The sequence below is a fragment of the Dermacentor albipictus genome, chromosome 3, assembly GCF_038994185.2.
Source record: "Dermacentor albipictus isolate Rhodes 1998 colony chromosome 3, USDA_Dalb.pri_finalv2, whole genome shotgun sequence".
NCBI lineage: Eukaryota > Metazoa > Arthropoda > Arachnida > Ixodida > Ixodidae > Dermacentor > Dermacentor albipictus.
The window spans coordinates 193,410,531-193,436,473 of record NC_091823.1 but is presented as its reverse complement, the minus strand read 5'-3'; the positions used below and the strand labels follow the sequence as shown (position 1 = coordinate 193,436,473).

The window sequence follows — 25,943 nt, the reverse complement described above, 5'->3', positions numbered from 1 at the left end:
CTTCTGGTGGTTTATTTATTCATGTGAAATTAGTCTGAAACAAAGCCTAGATGTCGTGGAGGAGCAGTCTCATTCACCTGAAATCCTTCTGGACGTAGAGAGACAGCACGCTTTGGGTGTCTGCTGTCTCCAGGTGGAAGTGGTTCTCATCCTGAGGCACAAGCTGTACCAACACGCCTGGAGGGAGGTGCCGCACCTCCACCGTACCGGCAGCACTGCACACAGGCAACGTTTACTCAATTAATGAGACTGCCACTCTCTCCAGAGATACAGTCAGATATCGACATTGTCACGAGCCTTCAGAAGAACTCTTGAGGTTTGAATAAACTGCAGAGCAGCTGGCTCTTGGAAAACGCGTCCGTCACATTTGGCTCGCAAACAGGGAAGGCACGCAGTCTTTTTTGTTCTTTTGGGCTCGGTCCACTCTTGCCCCGACCTACTACATCATCATCATCACCACCATCATAATCATCATCAAACCTGGCTACGCCCACTGCAGGGCAAAGGCCTCTGCCATACTTTTCCAACTCCCCTGGTCATGTGCCAATTCTGGCCATGTTGTCCCTGCAAACTTCTTAATCCCATCCGCCCACCTAACTTTCTGCCGCCTCCTGCTACGCTTCCGTTCTCTTGGAATCCAGTCTGTAACGCTTAATGACCATTGGTTATCTTCCCTCCTCATTATATACCATGCCCATGCCCATTTCTTTTTCTTGATTTCAACTAAGATGTCATTAACTTGCGTTTGTTCCCTCACCCAAACTGCTTTCTTCTTATCCCCCTTAAAGTTACACCCATCATTCTTCTTTCCATAGCTTGTTGTGTCATCCTCAATTTAAATAGAACCCTTTTTGTAAGCCTCCAGGTTTCTGCCCCGTACGTGAGTACTGGTAAGACACAGCTGTTACAGTCGAAACCCGCAATAACGAAATCGCCGGGGAAAGCAAAACATTTCGCTTTTGCGGGGATTTCGTTAGCGCAAGAATGAGGCAGAAAAGACAGGAAAGGAAATTGGCTTACCAAAAAAAAAAAATTTATTGCCAAAAGTCAGTCAGCCGAGCCTTGCCTTGCAGCAATTTTACTGCTCTCGACTCGCACTGCAAGAAGTGGCACATTGCCACGTCGTCATCATGCTCACCGAAAAATGATCGAATTACATCGAAGGCATTCAACACATCCCGCGGGTTCGCATTCCTCTCTTGATTTCGTGTCTGGTGGTCGTCGGCGTCGTTGGCACCTTGGCAAACGCTACTTATGACGACCTCATCAGTCATCTCTTCATGGACAACAACACCTTCATCCACACGAACGAACTCATCGATGCTGAGGCCATCCGGAACACCATCTGTCACGGCAGAAAGTTCATCCCATGTGTGGGCCAGCGATGGCAGCACTGCGCCGTCAACACTGTCAACTAGTGCACCTTCAGGCGAATCTACTTGCGATGCCAGTGGATCAGCGCATGATGCTTGCCGAGTGGCAATGAAGCCGGCATGATTAAAACAATTAGCTATAATGGCTGGCGACGTCGCAACCCATGCGGTGGCCATCATCTCAAGCGCGATGAACATGTCCACTATGGTAGGACGCTTCAACTGGAGGTTCAGCAGCAGACGCTGAATCAGCCTCTAGTTGTAGGTGCACTTGACGCTACGAATGACGCCTTGATCAAGCGGCTGCAGCACGGAAGTGCAGTTCGGTGGAAAAAAAACCAAGCGCACGTTTCCCAGATCCACGTCATCGACATGATGGGCACTCCAATTGTCCAAAAAAAGGCAGACCGATCTGCCTGCCTTCCGCATATCTGTATTGAAGGCCTCGAGCCAGCTGCCAAATATGGCCCGGTTCATCCATGCCTTCAGGTTCGCGGTGTACTGTACGGGCAGCCGACGATTTCCCTTGAAGCAGCGGGGCTTCTTACTTCTGCCGATTACAAGCAGTGGCCGTTTATCTGTGCCGTCCATGTTGGTGCACAACAAAATTGTTACATGCCACTTGCTGTGTTTCCCCCCGCGGCATTTCTGGCCTTTTAAGTCCAGGGTCTTCGATGGCAGCATCTCATAGAATAAGGCCGTCTCATCTGCGTTGTAAATGTCGGAGTGCTTGTACTGGTACAATACTTCTTTGTTGGTCAGCAGCCATGACGACGTTGTCAAAGGGTCCCCGGCTGCTGCCTCCCCGGAAATTACTTTGGCCGCTATGTCGTGGCGGGCTTTGAAACGGCTCAACCAGCCAGGGCTAGCCTTAAAATCAGCGTGCCCGAGAATGCATGCGAAGTCCCGCGCTTTCTGCTGAAGAACTCTGCCAGACAGCGGCACTTTGTTGGCATGCTGTTCACAAAAACATGCAAACACCGCCTTGTCAACGTCTGGAAAAGCCGCAGCGCTCACCGTTTTGTTTTTCGCACTCACACCATTTCTGAGCGCGCCGAGAATGGAGGCCTTGTTTTTCAGAATCGTCGATACCGAACTGCACGCAATTCGAAATTCTTCGGCGATATCCATTTTCTTCCTACCCGTTTCAGCTTGGGCAATAATTGCAGCCTTATCCTGCAGTGTCATAAATTTCCTCTTTTTGGCTGGAGGTGGCATCTTAGCAGGCTGTCAAAGCAAATGGTCCGATTGGCACAGAGACATACAACTTACGCACTCTAGCACCAACGACACTGAGCACACGACCACGTGCGGCGGTACACAAAGCCCACTGATACTAAAGCGTCATCCGGGTTATTGGAGCCTTCACGTGTAGTAGATGTCGATTTGGCTGCCACGCACGCAGGCGTTTCGCTCCGCATTTAGCACAAGCTGTAATGCCACACAGGATTAAATAAAATGTGCTCACTGCGAAATTGCCTACGGCTCTTGTCTTTTTTTATTTGTATCATTTAAATGCTAATTGCATTTTTGGCCCGGACACTGCGCAGCCACCCGTTGCGACGGGCGAACAACCACCATCATCATCATCGCTGTCGTCTGTCACGAGAGGTGGTGCGAGGCTTTTTTTATTGTAAACAATGATGGCGGCGGCCACACAAGTGTGCTGTGGCGGTAGTTAATGCAATTTAAGCGCACAACAAATGCATTTGAGCAGTTTCCGGACACAATTCGTGTTACATGAGTAGATTATTTGTGGACTGTCATTTCAGAAATTTTCGTTGATGAGGGATTTGCTATAGAAAAAAGTTTCGTTGTCGCGAGATATGAAATGCATCGACTCCTACGGCTGTTCGCCGGGGATCCGAAAATATTTCGTTGCGGCGAGAATTTCGTTCCCTTGGGATTTTGTTACCGCGGGTTTCGACTGTATACACTTTTCTCTTGAGGGATAATGGCAACTTGCTGTTCATAATCCGAGAACGTCTGCCAAACGCACCCCAGCCCATTCTTATTCTTCTGATTATTTCTTCCTCATGGTCCGGATCCACGATCACTACCTGTCCTAACTAGATGTATTCCCTCACCGCTTCCAGAGCCTTGCTACCTATCGTAAACTGCTGTTCTCTACCGAGACTGTTAAACATTACTTCAGTTTTCTGCAGATTGATTAATTTTTAGACCCACCATTCTGCTTTGCCTGTCCAGGTCAATGAGCCTGCATTACAATTGGTCCCCTGAAGGCAATATCATCAGCGAATCACAAGTTACTAAGGTATTCTCTATTAACTATTATCTCCAGTTCTTCCCAATCTACGTCTCTGAATACCTCCTGTAAATACGCTGTGAATAGCATTGGAAAGAGCATCTCCCTGCCTGCGCCCTTCTTTAATGGGATTTTGTTGCTTTGTTTATGGAGGACTACGGTGGCTGTAGAGCCGCTACAAATATCTTTCAGTATTTTTACATACAGCTCGTCTACACCCTGATTCCGTAACGCCTGCATGACTGCTGAGGTTTCGACAGAACCAAACACTTTCTCATAATCAAGGAAAGCTATATATAAAGGTTGGTTATATTTCGCACATTTCTCTATCACCTGATTGATAGTGTGAATATGGTCTATTATTGATGAGCCTTTACGAAATCCTGCCTGGTCCTTTGGTTGACAGAAGTCTTAGGTGTTCCTGATTCTATTTGCAATTACCTTAGTAAATACTTTGTAGGCAACGGACAGTAAGGTGCTTAGTGTATAATTTTCCAAGTCTTTGGCATTCCCCTTTCTTATGAATTAAGATTAGGTTGGCATTCTTACAAGATTTCGGTACGCTCGAGGTCACGAGGCATTGCGTATGGCCCGTTCTTCTAGAACAATCTGCCCACCATCCTTCCTCAAATCTGCTGTTACCCGATCCTCCCCAGCTGCCTTCCCCCTTCGCATAGCTCCCAAATCTTTCTTTACTTCTACTGGCATTACTTGTGGGATTTCGAATTCCTCTAGATTATTCTCTCTACCATTATCGTCATGGGTGCCACTGGTACTGTATAAATCTCTATAGAACTCCTCAGCCACTTGAGCTATCTCATCCATATTAGTAATGATATTTCTGGCTTTGTCGCTTAACGCATACCCCTGATTCTTGCCTATTCCTAGTTTCTTTTTCACTGCCTTTAAGCTTCCTCTGTTCCTGAGAGCATACTCAATTCTATCCATATTATACTTCCTTATGTCAGCTATCTTATGCCTGTTGATTAACTTCAAAAGTTCTGTTAGTTCTATTCTAGCTGTAAGGTTAGAGGCTTTCATACATTGGCGTTTCTTAATCAGATCTTTCGTCTCCTGCGATAGCTTACTGGTACCCTGTCAGACGAAGTAACCACTGACTTCTATTGCACACTCCTTAATGATGCCCATAAGATTGTCGTGCATGGCTTTAACACTAGGGTCTTCTCCCTGAGTTAAAGCCCAATACTTGTTTTGTAGCTTGAGCCGGAATTCTTCTACTTTCCCTCTTGCCATTTACTCATTGATCGGCTTCTTATCTACCAGTTTCTTCCGTTCCTTCCTAAAGTCTAGGCTAATTCAAAATCTTACCATCCTATGGTCAATGCAGCACACCTTGCAGAGCACGTCCACATCTTGTATGCCAGGGTTAGCGCAGAGTATGAAGTCCATCTCATTTCTAGTCTCGCCATTCGGGCTCCTCCACGTCCACTTTCATCTAACCCGCTTGCAGAAGAAGGTTTTCATTATGCACAAATTATTCCGTTCTCCAAACTCTACTAATAAATCTCCCCTGCTATTCCTAGAACCTATGCGATATTTCCCCACTGACTTGTCTCCAGCCTGCTTCTTGCCTACCCTGACACTGAAGTTGCCATCGGTATAGCGTATTTTGTTTTGACTTTACCCATCACCGATTCCACGTCTTCTCGAAGCTTTCGGCTTGCTGTCATCATGATTAGATGTAGGCACATAGACCTGTACGACCTTCCATTTGTACTTCTTATTAAGTTTCACAAGACCTGCCACCCTCTCATCAATGCTATAGAATTCCTGTATGTTAGCAGCTATATCCTTATCAATCAGAATTCCAACTCCCAGTTCTCGTCCCACTACGTGCATGTGGCATTATCCCCTCTTCCGAACAAAAGCATCATCTCGATTTTGTAAAATATGCGTAATCAATTAAAAAAAAAAACTGCTACAATGCAGACAAAGCAAAAGTACAAAGAAAGAAAAAGAAACATTCGGCTGGCACAGTCAATGAACAAAGAGGCAAGCTTATGAATGTAAATGAAAAGCAGAAACAAAGAAAGGTGAATGAGAGAAAAAAAATTACGAAAGCGCAGTGTACGGTTTCATGTGCACAACATGAACTATGCCTCTGCTTGGGTCCGTGTCTGTGATGATGCATCCGGGATTACTTTGTGGTTAGTGTCACTGATGCGGCATAGAACTTTATACGGACCGAAATACCTACTCGGCAACTTTTCACAGAGGCCACGGTGGCGAACAGGGGTCCACACGCAAAGTTGGTCTCCGGAGTTGCAGGACACGTCCCTGTGGCGGAGGTTGTAACGTCGTGCGTCCATCTGCTGCCCCTGGCCGATGTGCAGCTGCGCGAGCTATGGAGCTCAGCACGCTCAGCAAATTCATCAGCATCAATTGTCAAGTGGTCGGCGTCTTGACACGGCAGCATAGCATCCAACATTATCTGCTGGCCTTCGCGACCGTAGAGGAGGCGAAATGGTGTGAATAGCGTCGTCTCTTGCATGGCGGTGTTAAATGCGAAGGTCACGTAATGCAAGATCCGATGCCATGTTTTGCGTTGAACGTCAATGTAGATGGAGATCATGTCTGCAATCGTCTTATTTAGTTGCTCGGTAAGTCCATTTGTCTGTGGACGACACGCAGTCGTTGTTCGACGCCTGGCGTTGCTTTATTCAAAAACTTCATCCATAAGCTGGGCTGCGAATGCTGTCCCTCTGTCTGTTAGGACAGCGAAGGGAGCACTGTGACGCAGTACGATGTGGCGCATGAAGAATTGCGCTACCTCTGAAGCCATTGCTCATGGGATCGCCTACGTCTCAGCATAGCATATTAAATAATCAATCATGCATTTGTTGCCGTCCGCAGAAAGAGAAAACGGTCCGAGAATGTCCATGCCGACATGGTCGAAAGGCGCGTGAGGTGCTTCAATTGGTTGAAGAAAGCCAGCCGGCTTAACGGATAGTGTCTTTCGACACTGGCATTTACGACAGCCTTTAACATACTCTTTTACATTTGCCAAAAGCCCAAGCCAATAGTACATCTCGCTTACTCTAGCAAGGGTCTAAGCGAACGCTAAATGGCCAGATGTGGGTTCATAATTTCATGTGAAGAGGATGTCGTCTCGCATGTCTCTTGGAACCACAAGGAGGTAAGCACGGCTGTTCGAACAGTCATTCTTCTTATATAGCATGTTGTCTCGTAGACAGGAGGACATCAACAAACAGGACAGATGGCGTGATACGGCTGTGCTGTGGCTCTTCAAATACAGCATGGACCGCTTATAACGTAGGTCGCGGGAGTCGAGAAAATCCGCATTATAAGCGGTACTGCGCTATATCAAATGCGCCACTTTCAGACGCTTATTCACATGCAAATATGGTCAACCCACCTTTTATTATGTATTTTACAACTTAACGCGTAGTAAAGCACCAGAATTGGACACTAAACAAAACGTTTCATTTTTCTTCATCAATGAAAAAATGCCGTTATTTTCGTCTGGCGCTGAGCCTTCACCGCATTATGCACCATCTCATCTTCAACAGCTATCAGACGCTGGGAAGCTTTCTCGCTCAAGCCCTTCTGCGCGCAGTACACCCTAAGCTTGCTTAGGTAGTCCAGTGCATCTCTGTGCGAAAGTTCCGGTGTGCTGTCTCCTTCGTCGTCGTCATCGTACGATACACTGTCATTATAATCACGCACTACTGCTACAATTGCTTCGTCTGAGTCTGCTTCTTCGCAAAGTCATTGCAATCCTCGTTCACGAAACCTTCGAATGTGTCGTCCTGTCCAACAATGTTCTTTTTCACCAGATCCGACCACACATCATCCGCGTTGAGGACTTCGTCGACATCGTCGCCGCGGTGGCTATCGTCGCTCCTCACATCAGGATCGCTGACCACGGCGTTGCGCACAAACCCCGCCTTTGCGAAACACTTCGCAATGGTTGATGCTTTTATCTGCCACCAAGATGCCGTGATCATGTCGATAGCACTCCGCAGGTTTACCTTCATTGCTTCGTCTCGCTGAAGGTTAATCAGCACTCTTTCGCAGATGCGGCTTTTATAATGCGCTTTCACTGCAGCGATTACGCCTTGGTCCATCGGCTGGCTCTTGGCTGTGGTATTTGCGGGCAAGATCTTGAGGCTCACTGCACTGAGCTTTAAACTTACATGATGGGCACTGCAGTTGTCAAAAACTAGGACAACTTGTCGCTTTTCTGACACCATGTCCTCGTAAAATTTTTTAAGCCAAGTTGCAAATAGCTCCCGCGTCATCCATGATTTTCTGTTGGCCTTATATGTAATTGGCAGGCACTCTCTTTTTTTGAAACAGTGCGGCCGTGCCAACATTCCGATCACAAATAAGCTCCTCTTGTCGCTGCCATCCATATTGGCGCAGAAGAGAAGGGTAAACCGCTCCTTCGAAGCCTTTCTACCGGAGCAGCGTTCGTGGGACAGTGCGAGCGTGCGGTTTGGGAGCGAATTGTAAAACACGCCAGCCTCATCCGCATTGTAAATGTCCCGCTCCGCGCACTTCACCAGCATGGTCTCCATGTTTATACTGAGCCAGGCCTGAACAGTAGAATCATCAACTTGTGCGCTCTCCCCGGAGATAACACGGCAGCTTATTCCGTGCCGGTCCTTAAATCGCTGAATCCACCCATTTAATGGGTTGAAACTATCGTGGCCCAACAAGTTTGCAAATGACCTGGCCTTTGCTTGTAGAATCGGACCACTCACGGGCACATTCTGGGCTCGCACCTTGCAGAACCACTTGAATGAAGCGGCGTCGACATCTTCATACTTTGATGGACGTATCCGCTTCCTTTCTAGTGATCCACAATTTTCTTGCAGTTGCTGTTGCACCTTGTCCCTGTTCTTCCAAATTGCCGACACTGTTGTGTCGGCGATGCCGTACTTCTGCGCGACGGAAACCTTCTTTAGGCCACATTCGACGTCTTTTATAATACTTTGCTTCGTCTCCAGGGATAAAGCTTGCCGTTTTCTTGAGTTGGAAGGATCAGGCGCCATGGCAACTTAGCCCAGCGCGACACAAACGCAAGAGAAGGAAACACGTTTTCCGGTAGCTAGGCCTACGACGCTGGCAGCACACTTCGGTATCACAAGATGATGACTTGCGCGCACCCACACAGGAGAAAAGGCAGAAGAGTGGCGCATGTGCAAAGCCAGCCTATCAACCGGCCACCCCCAGCAAATGGACTTCCCCAACGTTTCCCCTTCTCTCCCACTGAGTGAGACCCACCCGGTTATGACGGCGGCGCGGGTGCTCGGTCTGGTTCGGCCCCGCCCTCGCGGCGCTGCACAAAGAAAAGCAAAAGATAAGGCCGCTAGTTGCGCTTCTTTCTTCGCACGCTGTACAGTCTCTCTCTCCTCTATTTTTCTCCCCTCTTGCGATGGGTTTCGTGGCTTTCTTCTCCCTTTTTGTAGAGGGTGCGGGCAATCTAGTGCCGGGGGTGCGCTCCCTTCTCTTCAGAGAAGCCGCACTATACCCGGTCTTCCGTCGTGCGCGACCGCGCACTAAGCGGTGCGCTGACACATTAAACTCTATGGGAGGCGTACTGGTGGTCACATAAAGCCGCATTATATGCGGTCCCGCACTATAGGTGGTTACGTTATAAATGGTCTATGCTGTAATCAATGATCGGTCAACTCTCAGCGTTGTCATGCTGCTATCTGATCAAGTCCAACGAACTAGTGGCACCCAGGAAGCCTCCATCATCCTGTTTCCTGACTGACAGGATCAATGGATGTGCGGGGCACTGTATCAGTGTCTTCGTGCTTATGGCCAGACTTACAAACGATAGTGACATCAAGTTCTTGTAGCTGCAAGCTCTACCGTGCCAGTCGTCCTGAAGGGTCGCGCATGCTTGCCAGCCAACATAGGGCATGGTGGTTCGTCACTACTTTGAAGGGATGACCATAGACGTAGGGGCGATGCTTGATAATCACCCACATGACTGCGAGGCATTCTTTCTCCAAAGTCAAATAATTCGCCTCGGCACAGGACAGTGAGCGGCTGGCATTGGCTATAATTCTTTCTACTCCATTTTGACGCTGGACGAGCACTGCGCTAAGGCCAATGCTACTGGCATCAGTATGCACCGCTGTATCGGCATCATCGTCAAAATGTGCAAAAACAAGTGCTGATTGTAGGTGCTGTCGTAATTCAGCAAAAGCTGCCTGTTGCTCATTATGGCAGATAAATGGTGTGTCCTCCTTTGTAAGGCGAGTCAGAGGCTCCGCTATCTTCGATAAGCCCTTAATAAACCGGCGATAGTAGGCGCACAAATCCAGGAAGCGCCGGACGGCCTTCTTATGCGCAGGAGCTGGAAATGCGACCACACCGGCAAGCTTGTCTGGATCGGGTCGGATCCTTTTGGTGCTTACTATATGCCCGAAGAACTTAAGCTCTTCATAACCGAAGTGGCACTTTTCCAGCTTAAGTGTGAGGTCCGCCGATCGGATGACTTTTAGCACACTCCACAGGCGGTGAAAATGCTGCTCGAACATTTCAGAAAATATGACCACATCATCAAGACACACAAGACAAGTCTATGAGCAAAACGAGAACAAGGTGAAAGCAGGAGCCAAAGTTTCGACAAGTGGACTTGTCTTCTTCAAGGCGACATATGCTTTCCTCGCCACAAGTAAATATAGGTGGGGTTGATTCCTGCTTTCACAATGTTCTCGTTTTAGAACCCCACCTATATATACTGTGGCGAGAAAAGCATATGTCGCCTTGAAGAAGACAAGTCCACTTTCTGAAACGTTGGCTCTTGCTTTCACCTTGTTCTCGTTTTACTCATCGTCTTGAATTTCCATCTCCCACTTCCCCTGTGTTTTCACAAGACAAGTCTGCCACTTTAGTCTAGTGAGGACAGTGTCCATCATTCGCGGGAAAGTAGTCGAGGCTGAACACAAGCCAAAAGGAAGGACTCAAAATTCGTAGAGCCCATCTGGAGTCACAAAGGCTGTTTTCTCGCAGGCTTGTTCGTCTGCCTTGATTTGCCAATAGGCACTTTTTAAATTGAGAGAAGAAAGATAGTGGGCCCGCTGTAGCCTATCTAACGCGGCAGTGGGTATGCATTCTTTTTAGCCACATTGTTAAGCTTCCAGTAGTGGACATAGAAGCGGAGCGTTCCGTCTTTTTTTTTTTACCAGAACGACTGGAGACGACCACGGGCTGTTGGATGGTTTTATGATGCCATCGTCAAGCATCTCCCGGACCTGCGTACGTATGGCTTTGCATTCTTTTGCCGACACGCGGTAAGGTGTCTGGTGCATCGGCCATGCGTCCTCGAATGTGATGATCCTGTGTCTAGAGATGAGAGTCTGGCGTACCTTTGAAGAATTCGCAAAGCAGGTTCGGAATTCATGCAAGAAATTGAGCACTGCTGTCAATTGATGTTGATATGGCCCAGAGATGTGTCTGCTGTCTCCACTACTTCCGACGTTCAACAGTTGTTAACATTTGCTACTTCGTCTGCAAACACTATCGAAGTACCGCGGAAAAAATGTCGATGCTCGTTGCTAAAGTTGGTAACAAGCAATTGTGACTGGCCATCACAAAACTGTATACCACTTCTAGCCACACAAACACCTTGCTTCAGGAGGTGTTAAAAATTAGTTTCGGCCACTGCTTCACCATCGTGTAAGCCACAGCATATGACATCGACAAGGACACTGGGTGGTGGAGGCAGCGTTACGCTGTCTCCAGAAACAAAAAGCACATTGGCACACCGTTGACCATCCTGCACGTCAATTGCTCGGTCAGCTGAGAATGTAATACAATGCTCTTGAAGATTAATAATAGCGTCATACTCCTGCAGGAAGTCAATGCCAAGAATAATGTCACGAAGCATTCAAATGCATAAGACAAGGCAACACGCTACGAATGTAGATCCCTGAATTTCAAATCTAGTCGTGCAGGCGCCCAGTGGGGTAACAACGTGGCTGCGAGCTGTCCGAATCTGCGAGTTATACCAGGGCGTGATTACTTTCTTCAGCTGCGTTGCCATTTTCCCATTTAATACAGAGTAGTCTGGGCTGGTGTCCATTAAAGCGCTAATGGCGTAACCGTCAATCATCATCATCAACAGCAGCAGCAGCCGCAGCAGCAGCAGCTTGGTTACGCCCACTACAGGGAAAAGGCCTCTCCCATACTTCTCCAACTACCCCGGTCATGTACTAATTGTGGCCACGTTGTCCCTGCAAACATCTTAAGCACATCTGCCTACCTAACTTTCTGCCGCTCCCTGCTACGCTTCCCTGGGAATCCAGTCCGTAACCCTTAATGACCATCGGTTATCTTCCCTTCTCATTACATGTCCTGCCCATGCCAAATTCTTTTTCTTGATTTCAACTAAGATGTCATTAACTCTCGTTTGTTCCCTCACCCAATCTGCTCTTTTTTTATCCCTTAACGTTACACCCATCATTCTTCTTTCCATAGCTCGTTGCGTGGTCCTCAATTTAAGTAGAACCCTTTTCGTAAGCCTCCAGGTTTCTGCCCCGTACGTGAGTACTGGTAAGACACAGCTGTTATACACTTTTCTCTTGAGGGATAATGGCAACCTGCTGTTCATGATCCGAGAATGCCTGCCAAACGCACCCCAGCCCATTGTTATTCTTTTGATTATTTCAGTCTCATGATCCGGATCCGCGGTCACAACCTGTCCTAAGTATTCCCTTATCACTTCCAGTGCCTCACTACCTTACGTAAACTGCTGTTCTCTTCCGAGAGCGTTAAACATTACTTTAGTTTTCTGGAGATAAATTTTTAAACCCACACTTCTGTGTTGCTTCTCTAGATCAGTGAGCATCCATTGCAATTTGTGGAAAATTGCACGGCGCTGGGTTCGAACCATGGTCCTCTTGCACGCGAGGCGGATGCTCTACCTCTACGCCACCGCTGCACCCTCAATAGTGACTGCTATATTCAGAGAAAGCCGGTCGTCCTGTTCAGCTACAGATGGTGTCTGATCGGGATCTGTCCGTGTCTGCGTCGATCGGGGGTCTTCAGCACTTCGATCGTCAGTGGCCTCGCCCTCAAAGATCGCTTTAGTTTGTTTTCCTGGTGAGGATTGGGTGACCGTGCAATGGAATACCGCTTGGGCAGAGGTGAAAATCGTCTCGGAGGCAGTGACATCAACTGCCGCCCAGCAGGCGGTGGCAAGCGCTGCTAAGAGAGGTAGTCCTCAATGTCCCGGGGTCGCTGGCCGTATCGGAGCGGCGACGAGTATGCGGAAAAGCCTTGAAATCCAAGGTGCCAATATGGGCACTGCTGGCACAGGTGGTCAGCCTCACTGCAGTGAAAGCACAGGCTGGTGATCGGGTGTGCAACAAACATCTGACTTCCGAGTGGACGTGTGTTTATTGTCGATGTAATGAACCGGCTGCACCGGACGATGGGCATCAGGAGCAGCATGAGCGAAGGGCGGAGGCATGTACCCAGCTTTGCAGTATGATATCGGCTGTGCCGACTGAAGTGACGCAATAGGAGGAGCATGAACGAACAGTGGCGGAGAGGAAGCAGGGTGCCTTAAGGCTTCCATGTAGGTTGAACGGCGGTATTCAGTAGGTTGTGCCGTAGCATTGTCAGGTGGCAAGGTATCACGGAGGGCCTGCTGCAGCTCGTCCTTGGTGATGCTTGTAAGGGAGCTTACCGTAGAGTGTGGTGTCGGTGTGATGCTGGCCTTTTGCAAATCTTCACACACTAAAGAGCGAATGAGCTCTCAGAGTCACTGTTGCTTCCGATTAGTGAAAATGTCAGCAGCGGACATGCTGTTCACTTGCCACTCATACAGGTTGGACTGATGCAGGAGCATCTTTTCTATGGTCACAGCCTCGGCCAAGAACTCCGCGACCGTCTTCGGAGGGCTCCACACAAAACCAGCAAAGAGCTGCTCCTTGACCCCACACATCAGATGGCGTAACTTCTACTCCTCTGTCATTCCTGGATCAGCTCGTCTGAAGAGGTGCGTCATGTCTTCGATGTACATGGTCACAATTTCGTTTGGCAACTGGAGAGGACCTGAATTGCTTGTTCTGTTCGTTCATAGTGATCAGCACTGGCGTAGATCTTAAGAAGTCGACGACAAAATTTGTGCAACGATATCAGTTGCTCCTCATGGTTCTGAAACCATGCACGTGCGCTGTCCACGAGCTAGAATTAGACGTGTCTCAGTTTTGCCGTGTCGTTAGAATGGTCCAACGCAGCCACGCATTCGAAGCTGGATATCCAGCATTTGACGTCTTCAAACAGTGCACCATGGAACGTTGTCGGAATCTGTGGGCTCTCAAGTGTATACCTGTTCAACATCGTGCTCTCCATATTGGTTGGGGCGATTCGAGCGGGAGCGCTGTTCATACCGGTTGAAGTGGTGGGAGCCGTAGCGTCGATGACTTCCGAGGCTAGCCCCCTGATCCTGTGGTTGGCCCGATGTATGGGAGTGCCAACTGGCACCGGATTCGTTGTGCAGATCCTTGGAGGGGTTTGCAACATCCATGAGGGTAACCCGCACCTCCACCAGTTGGTCACAAGCCTACAGAAGTACTTTTGTGATTTTAATAAATCGCAGAGCAGCTGTCTCTTGGAAAGCGCGTTCGTTGGGGTTGGCTCACAAGTAGGGAAGGCGCACGGTCTTCTTTGTTCTTTTGGGCTCAACCCACTCTTGCCCTCGATCCACGACCCCTACATGTGGCAATATATTGAAACGAGTGGTAACAAACTGATGGTTAAAAGATAATTTACACAGAAACTCAAGCATTTAAGATCCTTTAGCTGAGCAAAAATTTCCTATACATGGATTCACGAATTATTTGCTAGTTCACAATGAAGATTTTCTGATTATTTAAAACAGATTAGGCTAAAATCTGGCGGCACCCAACTCCACTAATAACTCACCTGATAAAGTTGTTCAAAGCTCTTGCAAGCTGTTGGTCAATTGGTAACAAGGAAAACTGGACACACTGCGGTAACGCCCGCATTGTACCTCTGCCGCCTTGCCAATTCACATAACTGCTCTCTCCCAATGCATCCAACTCCCACACTGGTTCACTCCTAGCAGGGAGCCCTAGAAATATTGCGAGAGTGCCCAAAGCGGTGGCCTCTACATGAGGTGCCTGCAGAGAGAAGCTGCAGTGTGGTGCTGCTGTACCATACCTGCGAAGCATGCAAGCCAGAGTTTGACGTGATAGTTCTGTGGAAACCCGCAAGGTGGAGAGAAGTAATTAATAAAGGGAAAATCAGACATCTACCCGTTCGTAGCAATTGCTGCAAAGGAAGCCTATACGGGTTCCTCAAAAGAAAAGCCTCACAGGTGAAAAAAAATTCGTCCTGATCCCGGATCAGGACAAAGGGGCAATGTATATTTGAAACTCAGGTTTCACCTGAATATGTCCACACACAGTCACATTGCTTAGTGGTGTATCTTAGCCCCCTCTATGGCAGCTAACAATTACTAAGTAATCGTCAAGTGATCCTGTGTGCAGTTGGAGATAGAGTTATCAAAGGCACAAAATGCAGCAAGTGTCAATAAGCATCTCCAAAATGAGTCAGCAGAATTGCATTAAATAGCATGCAGAAAAATAATGAGGGCGTTCATGACATGACTGAAAAGTAAAAACCAGAAAGAACTTGCTGGCAAGATGGGCAAGCTTACTTTGCCTCAATGTCTTCTTTCATGCTGGTGCATTTGTACCATCAACACTTATCAAATTTCAAAAGTGCTCCAAAGTTTGGCAGGTTGTATATCCACGACATTAGGTTCAAGAATAACTAGACTGCCCACCTGCTCATATGTAGCAACATTGTGGAATCTCAATGGTAGCAACATTATTCTCTTATGTGTCTCACAGCAAGGAAAAGCACCCACCTGAGACTGGCATCATCTTCGTGGGAACTTGGGCAGCGACATGCCAGCAGCACTGACCGCAATGGTTGCTTGCTTGCCAATGTAGACCCTCCACTATGCAGAATGCACATAGGAGCTCGTGTCAGTTGTTTCTGTGCACATGGGAACTAAACAGTACGGTACATCCTGTATCAATAAGGACTAAATCAATGCGATAGGTCACCAGGTGCATATTCCAAGTGTCATGGCTAGATATGACAAAAATGTTCATTCAAAGTACACCCCCCCCCCCCCCTTTTTCCTGGCATTCCTAAGCATGAAACATTCATGCTACTGGTACTAGGACATGTGGCCCTGCTCCCTGTGTCTGTAGCATTGGAAGCGTGATGTTAGCTCAAGGCACTTACCCTGGATATCCACCAGAGCTACTGCATGCCTCACAGCTCACATCAGGATTCGCTGCACAAAGCCAGTTATTTACAATCACTTATGCAAAAACACACACACGAATGTAAAAGGTAGCTGGGGCAACTTTTACAGACACATATAAGATTTTTCGTGTCTGTAATTAAGCCAACAACCATATATTAAAGTCATATATATTAGGCATATATTAAAGTCAGGTCTGGCCTTCATTTGACAAGCACAGCTCCAGAATTTCATTTAGCCCTGACAACACTGCAAAATGCCAAAAATGAGGATTACAGTCCCTAGTAGTCCTTTGGTCCAATAAAATAATTTATACTCAACCTAGCAGGACTTCATGGCTTTAAAGTTCTGTTGCTACACAAGGCCCGATGACCAGCAAGCATCTCACATCAGGAAAGCAAAGGGTTCTGGCTTGTCTGTTTCAATATCAGGATGCAGCACTTACACTACACTCAGAAAGCATAGCCATCCAGTAAAAATGCTTCATCTTTTTTTCTCATAGTCCTTCTTCGCATGTACACAACAAGTGTGGCTGAAAAACAAAGTTGAAATTTGCACAGGTACATGCCACAGTGCTTTTCTCATGCAGTCTGTCACGGAACAAAGAGGAGCAGCGATTGAGAACTGCAGCAGTGTTTTTCGTCTTGCTACAAAAAAAAAAAAACACGCTGGGCTAAGCAGTACCTCAGCCTCTCTGCAGCAAACAACTTTGAAATGGAGAAGAACACGGCAAATGTAGAGGATCTCACCTCGACCCGAGGGCTGGTCTGTGCACGGCCGCAGCCATTCCATCCTACACATGGCCAGAAGCGTTGGGCTGCCCCCAGCCTGCAGAGGGGCATGCACCATGTCAGCCTGGCTTAACGCACGTGGTCACTGCCACCATCACGCTACTTATGTCTACTGTAGGATGCAGGTTTCTCCCAGCAAATCTAAGCAATCCCAAACAACTGCTTTCCGGTGTCAGCAAGTTCAATTTTATGTCTGCAAGTTTTCTTCACCACCCCACACAATTCTCTACTATTTTTGGCTGTTTCTCTTCTTTGGCCCTACATGACCTGCTGCAACTACACCTTTTTTTCTCTTAAATTTCAAGCAGAATAGTACCACCAACCAACACTTTGCTCGATCCCTAACCCATACTGCCACCATCTTGTCTCCAAACACTAAATACAATTCTTTGCAAAACTGGATATAAAGCAAACATCAGGCTATCAACAACCCTTGTGAAGCTCAAAGAAGAAAGCCCTCTGATCCAAAAGCTGTTTATGAGATGTGAAGCAGAGAATAATGAGGCACTCTTTTCAGTTTTTTGGATGTTTCTGCAGAGCTAATGAATGACCATAACACTCAGCTGCAGTGATGCAGGGCTGCAAGAACCTTAAATTTCTTGAATTGACCTACACTGTTATGCGCAGCAAAGAAAGCTTGTGCTTCTCAGTAACAGAAATCCAGAGGCCAGATATTGTAGTGACCTGTTTCTGTTCATTTCTATTGCCTGCTTTGCCAAGCAGCTTTCCTGGAAAATAACGGTGGCTTGGGCAGCATCTGAGATAGTGCACTGTTTCATTGTAGATGATGAATTAAAAGTGCACAAAAAATAACACAGACTATATGATGAGAGCACTGCCAATGTTGTCAGTGCTGTCTGATCCAGTGCAGTCAGATCACCACTGTCGAACTTTTTTCGGAATGATGGAGTCCAAATCAGCACCATCGAACTTTTTTCACACTGATGCAGTCTAGCTAGAATACGTAACTTCATCCTGAAAAAGTGAACAAAAGTGAACTGTGTCGGGTGACATTGTCACATGCCAATCAAATTGCAATGCTAAGCTAGCTTGAATGCAACACATTTTAGACTGTTTAGGTGCTCAGCTTGTATTTGAATTTTACTGGTTAAGATGAACTTTCCGTAACAATGCCACAAATTCATTTTCATATCATGCAGTCAACAGAATTATGAAATAAATAAATTTATGTGTACTACAAACACTTTGAGAATCACAGTTATGCAAAGCCTTCTGCACAAAACTCATTGTTCTTCTGAGCAGCTGCTGACTGGAGTGGCCCTGCCCTGTACGTGACTGGAGTAACCTACCCATCATCGTTTATAACTGCTGTAACTGACCACTTATGCATTTCATGACTCTTGCAATATTTTCTTCATTCTCTGTACATCCCACCTCTTCTGTAACACCCACTTTTTAGGTGGTACTTAAAGTAATGAAATGAAACTGGCATAGCACAGTTTGAGGTTCTGCAAAGTGCTATCAGATGGCACCACGTGTCCATGTAAGACGATGTATGTGTGATGGCAATGGCAAGGTGGCAGCACTACGGCAACATTGATGCGTGGCTTGACGACTGATTTATTGTATTCCAGTGAAGAAATACCACATCCTGTCTTGTTATGATCTGGACTCATCCTAAAGTGAACTAGGTAAACTGAGTCAATCCCAAGCATGGTACAATGTCATATCGTGTCTGAAGGCTGCCATAAGGGAACCATTGGAAGGCCACCTGCCACTTGTCTTCACTTGTATGTGCGAAGGGGTGTAATAACATATTCATAGGGGTGGGCTGCCGACCCCTAGGAATACGTTATCAACAACTTGCCCAGCTTGCTGGGTGTAATAAGGTTATGTCTAGTACCGTGCACTCATCTTCGACCTAATGGGTAGAGCAATGGACTATTGTGCTGGGAGAACCTAGTTCAAAGCCTACCAGCTTTTACATTGCAACTTTGTCATTGAAGAGGCCACAAGTGTGCCGAGAGAAGAATCTACCTACTGCAATGTGCCCAGTAGGAGGCAAAAAATGCTTTGCATGCTTTTGAGGCACAAGCAACTGTAGTGTTTTTTTGTTTTTTTTTAATTGCAACCCTAAGAGCTCAGCACAAGCTGTGTCCATAAATTTGCACTACCCTCCGTACCTGCGCACTCTAATACATATAACTTAAGTTCCAGAGAGATGTTGACATGTTACAGAAATGAACAAACATAATTGTCTGGTGCACCTATGCAAACTTGCTTTGAGTTTGATAGCGCCGAATTTGCCACTGTATTCTTAAAGGTTGGCACCAACTATATAGAACATCTAAAATGCGATTTTAGGCACATTACCGCAAGCAGAAATTAAGCTCTTTCACAGTTATGTGAACTGGCATGTCTATAATGCTTCAAAGACATTGAAAGCTTTTCCCCCACAAACTACATTACTGCTGTATGAAAAAGTGTGCGAAAGAGATGTAGACAAGAAAGAGAAATGTTTCTCTCTTTCTCATCTATGTCTTTTTCGTGCACTTTTTCATTAAGATGGAACCACACCAACTCGCCCAGCTCTCAGTTTTGATGAATTGCATTACTACCTTTTTTTTTTCCTTAGAATAGGAGGAGTACAGGACTAAAAGCTTGAACAGCTTGACGAGGTCCTGACCCCTTTACAGTTGGCAAAACAGCAGGATGACGGTCAGTCATGCACAAAGAGTTCAAATAAATCAACGAATATTACATAACATCGAGCAACAAAAATTTTGTAACAAAGCGCAAGAATAATACAATCCAATTACATAGGCTTGAAATGGCATGAACATGAAAAACAGCGATCGACAAGTAGAGGGAAAAGAATTCGAAAGGATGTACTGTTCCTGAAAATAAATGGACAGGGCGAATCGCTTAATGAGAGAATTTTGATTACACGAAGGAACAAAATCTCCATGGTTTAATAGGTTCAGAAGGGAAGGTAGCTTATAGGACAAAGATTTTTCACCATAAGAAGTTCTAGGGGTGGGTACAGTCCACATTTCTTGGTGCCTGGTAGAACGAACACTCGTGTTTGCTTTTAACTTAGCAAGATTAATTATGGTATTGGTACCATACTTAACAAAAGCTTTATAACACAGCATCAGCATATAATTATATAAACAGAACACTGGAAGAATTTCATACTTTGTAAAAAGAAGTTTTGTAGAAGAAGCATAACGTACAGCAGCAATATGTCGTATGACTCTTTTCTGCAGCAAATAAAGCTTGCACAAATTTGTTACGCCAATAGTACACCACACTATGCTGCAGTACTGCAACATAGAGGACACTAACGCATTGCAGATCACGATCTTCACCTTTGTAGGAAGAATACATCGCGTACGTGCAAGGACACCAATGGCAGATGACATCTTTGAATGGAGGTTTCTGACATGTAAATTCCATGCAAGATGCTTTGAAAAATCTATTCCAAGGGTTTTAACAGAATCCACTAACTGTAACTGCTGAGAGCCCAAAAATAAATTCAACTTCTTTGTCAGCGTTTTTCCTTTAGGCATGTACAATATAACTTGTGTTTTTGAAGGGTTTGTTTTTAAAGAATTCACCATGGCTCAGGCATCTAGGTAAGACAGCATTTTGTTAGCCATCGCTTCTATCTCTGTTTAGAAGTTCCCTGTAATAAAAACTGTCGTGTCATCAGCGTATGAGACAAATGTTACGCTGTCTATGCAGTGTACAATATCATACCTTGAGCTTGGAATGTACAGAAGAAAAAGCAGTACCACTGTTAATACATCTCACTCTGCTTTTTTCCTTTCTTGTTCTTTCGAGGGTGGCTGTTGTGGAAGCTTGACACTTAAAATCCTGTCCTCCATTTCTTTTTTTTTTTCTTTTTTCGGGAATAACTTTCAAAGCAGCCAGTTATGCTGAGCTCAAGTGAGAAAATCGAGAGCTGGTCTGTGGCATTTTCCAGCTGCTTTTGACTATGACACAACAGCTCAATAACGGACGTGTTTCTCATGGCTGCAGAAATTTGGAGAAGCCAAGTGCGAAAAAAAAAGAACGGAAAGACAGCAGGCTTGAGCGATTCCTTCGGCCTTGAATTCATTTACTGTGACAGCAGCATACTCTCACAGTGAATACCATCATCTCGTTTTCCATTGTTGGCTTCTCCATGAAATAAGTTCACCCACTATGGGTTACTGAAGAAGAACACTGCGGTTATAATGTGCTTTCAAATGGGGGGGGGGGGAGGGGGGGTGCAGCCGTACCAAAAGTTATTAATTTAAAGTAAGAATTCGAAAAAGAGAAATAGGTATGATAATATTTAAACAGCAACGTAATTATGTGATAGTAAAGAAAGAATAGTGTAGATTAGATACAGAAGTTCTCTGGTTCTTTGTGATGTACGCAACTTTCTTTTTGTATGGCACAGTTAAAGCATGTTGTTTACTTGGAATTACACACATGTACAGACTTTACAACTCTCTGGCAGCTACATTTACTCAGTTAAAATGCACAGCTTTATGCAACCTTTTGTTCACAGGTGTTTGGCAGAAGACTTATGTTTCATTTTCATTTTTTGAGGCAGTTCTACATTTCACTATTTAAATATATTTCATTCAGATAATCTTCGTACAATCATGTTTATTTCCTTTGTTTTGTGTAATACCGTAACATTTCTTTGTTTTCATTGTTCAGTAGGACAACGTGACTATGTCATATGAGATAACTTTCAAACTCCGTCTGCTTACATAATTTTTAATTCCAGTTTTCTTGTAAATCAATATTTAGGCCGCGGAGAAGAGGCAGTTGCTGTGTTTAAGGCAGCAGGCTTTTTTAGACTCAGTTTAAGGGTCATTCCTGGACAACTCTGAGGCCAATAATTCTACTAAAACTGATGTCCCGAGCGAAAAAATGCAGAGTCTCCTATGAGATTTCAGCGGTTTCATTTTCTATGTGCATTTGCAGTGTTGCTATACAGGGAACTTGGTGGCTGTAGATCATGTGAGCTACTGTGTAAACAGTGTGTTGTTGTCGCCGTGTGGTCACTATTGGCATTGATGCTGTCAGTGCTTTAGATGGTACCTTTCACCAACCACTTTATTCTCAGCGCATCTTCCTTGTGGGTGCGTACCGTGTGTGGGTTATCATCATTTTCACGTACGCCTCCTTTATGCTGCTGCCACTGCTTTCATGAGCCCGATAATGGAGAACTGCACACGAACCCATCACTGCCATGTCAAGAACAATTCTTACGCAATGCACATAACGCAATCATCCTCTACTACAGTACTACTCACTCTGGCTTCCAAAATACATGCACAGTCATCCCTGCTGTCAAATTGTGTGTGGAGCATGATGCCTTGCACTAAGTGCCCCAGCACTGTTGTTCCTTGGTAGTTCAGTGGTTAGTGTGCTAGTCTCCAAAGTACCCATGGCTTCACTGGCATGGGTTAAAATACCAGTGCTGAACCATACAGGAAGGTTTCTTTTTCTTCACACTGTGACAATGACAATGCTGGAAATGTCGAGGTGGCTTGATGACGACAGAAATCATCATTGTGGGTCGTTGATGATGACAAAAGCTGTTGTCATTAGAGTAACAGAATGGAGGGACAAGGCAAACTCAATTTTCAGCACTTAACTGCTGTCGCAGGAAAAGGTTAACCAGGCCACCTGAATGAGTCATGATCCATCCAACTAAAATTTTTTTCATGGAGACTGCTGCAGAAGGTGATGTATGTAATGTAATATGTAATACCTTATGTAATACCCCTTATGTTATACCCCGAATAAGGTAATAAAATGAAATAAAATGAAATTATCACATTTGGCGATACTATCACCTTCGCATCACATAGTGCCCAATCAGCCGATCAGCATGCTCCTGATGACTGAGGTGATAGCATCGCCTAAAGTGATTGTCCTAGAATAAGCCACCAGCATGAAACTTTACTCCACACAATTCTTCTGGGCGTCAAAAAACGGGCCTCAAATCACACAGGAAAAGCATACCTGCAAGCCTCCACCACTTCCACACTTTTGCAGGAGTCGAACGAAATACATTCACACACTGAGAAATGACAAGGCTGCAGTCACCTATGCGATTACACCTGCTCTGTCAGCACAGAGCCTCACCTAAATGGCCAAGACAGTCTGCTGTGCAAGGCTACGGTAGTACTGTTTCGGTTGCATGTAGATGTAAACATGTGGAATTTTTTAGTTAAGCAGAATATCTTGCCGTATCAGGCATTGTGTGTTGATATTTGATTTGCCTGGAACAGGCCTAGTGTACACAAAGTGCAGCGCGACGTAAGTCAGGGTGCAAATGAGCATACAGGGAGATTATTGGAGTGGGTACCAACTTGATTTAAGCTTGTGGTAGTAGTGCATTATTAGAACTGCAGTATTAGTATGTGCATACAGTACAAGCAAAAAAAAAAAATAAGCCAGAGGGCAAGTGTTTGTTTCCTTTCTGCGCCGGTGTGTGTTGTGAGCGTGTTTGCACTTATTCATGTCAAGCAAGCACCAACTGGGTCCTCAGCAAGTGATTTTGTGTCTGTGGGTCGGCTGCACAATATACAACAGCATTTAGAGTCACAATTTTCTGTAGATGCTTTTTTCTAAATACCAAAAACAAACAAGATCATATGTTTCTGCATTTCTCCACACGAGGATGCGTGTACGCAACCGTAAATTCATACGCCGATCTTCTCATACACAAACTACAGTTGCACCTAGATGACGTATATTAAAGCTGTTTCGAATGGTTCTTCAGACGCGCAGCAGCACTATACTTCGCGTCATGATCAAGAGTTGCTGGATAAACTTAACGCTGACTTAAATCGCGTGTGTACAACCTCGACAACGTAGCGCGGCATGGTAATTTACGTTTCTCCACACGCGGCAGTTTCCTCAAGAAGCCGAACGGACACTGAGATAGCTTCACATGGTTGCACGCGGTAGTAATGATACTTATGATCACTACAGTGCAGTAAAGATGCAGAACTCTAACTGCCAAATACGTGGGCGAAAATTATATACTGTAACATGTGCAGCTCCAAACAGTTAACAGGTTATCGACGGCACCTTCCAATTATACGTACTTACGCGCCTTGCAAAGTAGATATGGTACAACCTACACATGTAGGCCCATTTGTTCATTGTACGTGCTAAAAGCAGGCACTGTTGATGTTAGCAAATGAATGAACTTACATCGCATCGCCCATGAATGGTGCTTTTGCCGGCACGGCGTCCCTGCTATGTGGGTAAGCATGCCCTCCGAACCTAACATGACGTCTTCGAACATTTCGGCCGCATTCGAAACTTTGCCTGTGCCGCCTGTGCGCGAAAGTTCATAAAGTCAAAGCACACCGTCAACTAGTAATGATGCCGCTAAAAGATTAATAAAACTTGTATCCATGATACAATCTTAGCAGCGCACGTAATGTGAGAAAACACTAAAACACAAGGTACAACAAAAAATCGTTTGCATACCGTAAAACGTCAAGCAGCCTAGTGAAACTACCCCCGTACTACTACCGGCCTCGTACACTCTCAAGTTCTAGCGATCGCCACAGAGGGCAAAAAATCAACCGCGGCGCGTTTCAGCATAAGCGCGTAAGTGGAGCAACTATTTTCGGCGCATACTTTTTTGTATTTTTTCTGCTAGGGGCGCTCAACGCGGCTCAATATATTCGCAGTAGGGGACCAGAAAATTTGGTTGCATAGAGTTTCTCACTACATTACCTAGAGGGAAATCTGGCGCTGCTGCGCTGTGGTATGCATGGGTAGCATGGGAATGCCGGTATGTTGTGACTTCGGATTGGCATCGTTCTCGTAGAGACAGGGGCCGGCGTTGCGCGTACCTGGTGGTTCGAACGGGTGCGTTGAGCGTACCTGGTGGTTCGAACGGGTGCGTTGCGTTCACCCAAACAATGCCTCCTTTACTAGATGCCTGCCGCGTCGCTAGTCTTCCCATTGGAGCGGAGGTTCCCGTAGTTCAGGTATAGTGCCTAGAATATACTCTAGGCACTATAGAATATATTCTAGGCACTATAGTTCAGGGTAGTCGCAGAGAGACGGCGCTCGCAGCCGACCCACATCCTGTTGCGGAGGAAATGACGATTACTAGGCTGGCACGCGCTCGACCAATCGCTTGACGAGAGATTGTGGGTCCTGCCTCCGGGATTGCAACAGACGCCGCTAAAATCTCGGAGGCTAGGCTACATGATTTAGGTTTTCAGCGGCCACCGCAGCTAGCGCTCGCAGCCGACCCGGGTTAACCCGGGTGGGGAAGAGTAAAGAGGAGATGGGCAGGAACCAGCTTCTCGGGTCACGCGGCAGGCATCATTGACCCAAATAACCAACTTGTTACTGATTTGGCTTGGCTCCCGTTGGATTTTTAAAAGGCGGCGGTTGTGAGCTTTGGACATTTCTTGAATTTCTTGTGAGCGTCTGTGCAACAAGGTGTAACCTTTCTCTATGGTGAAACCTTTACGAGGTGTTTCTGCGTTGTATGTTCGATTTAAGTGGTCTTCGCTGCCGTTGTTAGTTTGTTTGGCTGGTTAGTACATGTGCAAACGGTCTTTTGTGATGTTCTGCTGGAGTTGTGGAAGGTCGTCGCCCCTATTGCCAGTACTTGCGTTGTCGCGACAGCATGCGAACACCATACGATCAGAGCAGAAACAAGTGCTGTAACCTACCCCGGTTATTGTGTAGGCGTCAGCTCTTGAAGTATTGGTCAATGCACGGCGGGAGCCCGTTTTATCTGCGGATGCGTGCTTGCACCAACTCTGACGAAACTTTGATCATTCGGGACCTATGAAAGCAGTGCTGTGTTGTTTTTGTTCCCTGCTTAGTTCGCCTGTTTACATACTCGCCTGAATGTGTGCTATTGTGATTTGTAAGTTTTCCCCCGTCGGTCTGTACCAGATACCTCGCATTCAGCTGCTTGTCACCTGTGGTCGTTTTATAACTTTGTGCTGCAGAATTTTGTCCTTAAGTCGAATAAACTTGGGAAGGAAATCGTGAAGCATCGCTTGTACGTCCATAGAATTTACAGTTCAAATGCAACACAAATCCTCACCTAAATTTTAGAAGAATTTATAGTTTCAGTAAATTGAAATTGCAGATAAACAGAATTCAATAAATTGAAGATTTCTATATGCACACCAAATAAGTTCTGCAAAGTAAAACGGTTTGATACATTAGAGTTCAAT

General features: G+C 46.0%; 1 protein-coding gene across 5 annotated transcripts in view; it reads right to left on the bottom strand.

The window, feature by feature from the left end:
- LOC139057689 (transmembrane protein 117-like) overlaps nt 1-24,269 on the bottom strand; it is a 253,762-nt gene extending 229,493 nt beyond the window's left edge. Inside the window, exons 1-6 of one of the 5 annotated variants that reach the window (XM_070536419.1) lie at nt 23,938-24,197; nt 16,702-16,780; nt 15,931-15,982; nt 15,545-15,637; nt 14,575-14,743; nt 78-215 (exon numbers count right to left, since the gene is read on the bottom strand). In XM_070536419.1, the coding sequence (XP_070392520.1) occupies nt 78-215; nt 14,575-14,743; nt 15,545-15,560 (323 nt within the window). In that variant the 5' untranslated portion in view covers nt 15,561-15,637; nt 15,931-15,982; nt 16,702-16,780; nt 23,938-24,197. Of the gene's footprint in view, nt 1-77; nt 216-4,968; nt 5,096-14,574; nt 14,744-15,544; nt 15,638-15,930; nt 15,983-16,701; nt 16,781-23,864; nt 23,889-23,937; nt 24,198-24,219 lie in introns of those variants that run through there. The other 4 variants (XM_070536417.1, XM_070536416.1, XM_070536418.1 and 1 more) reach the window with 4 other exon arrangements.
- Nucleotides 24,270-25,943: the final 1,674 nt, after the last annotated feature.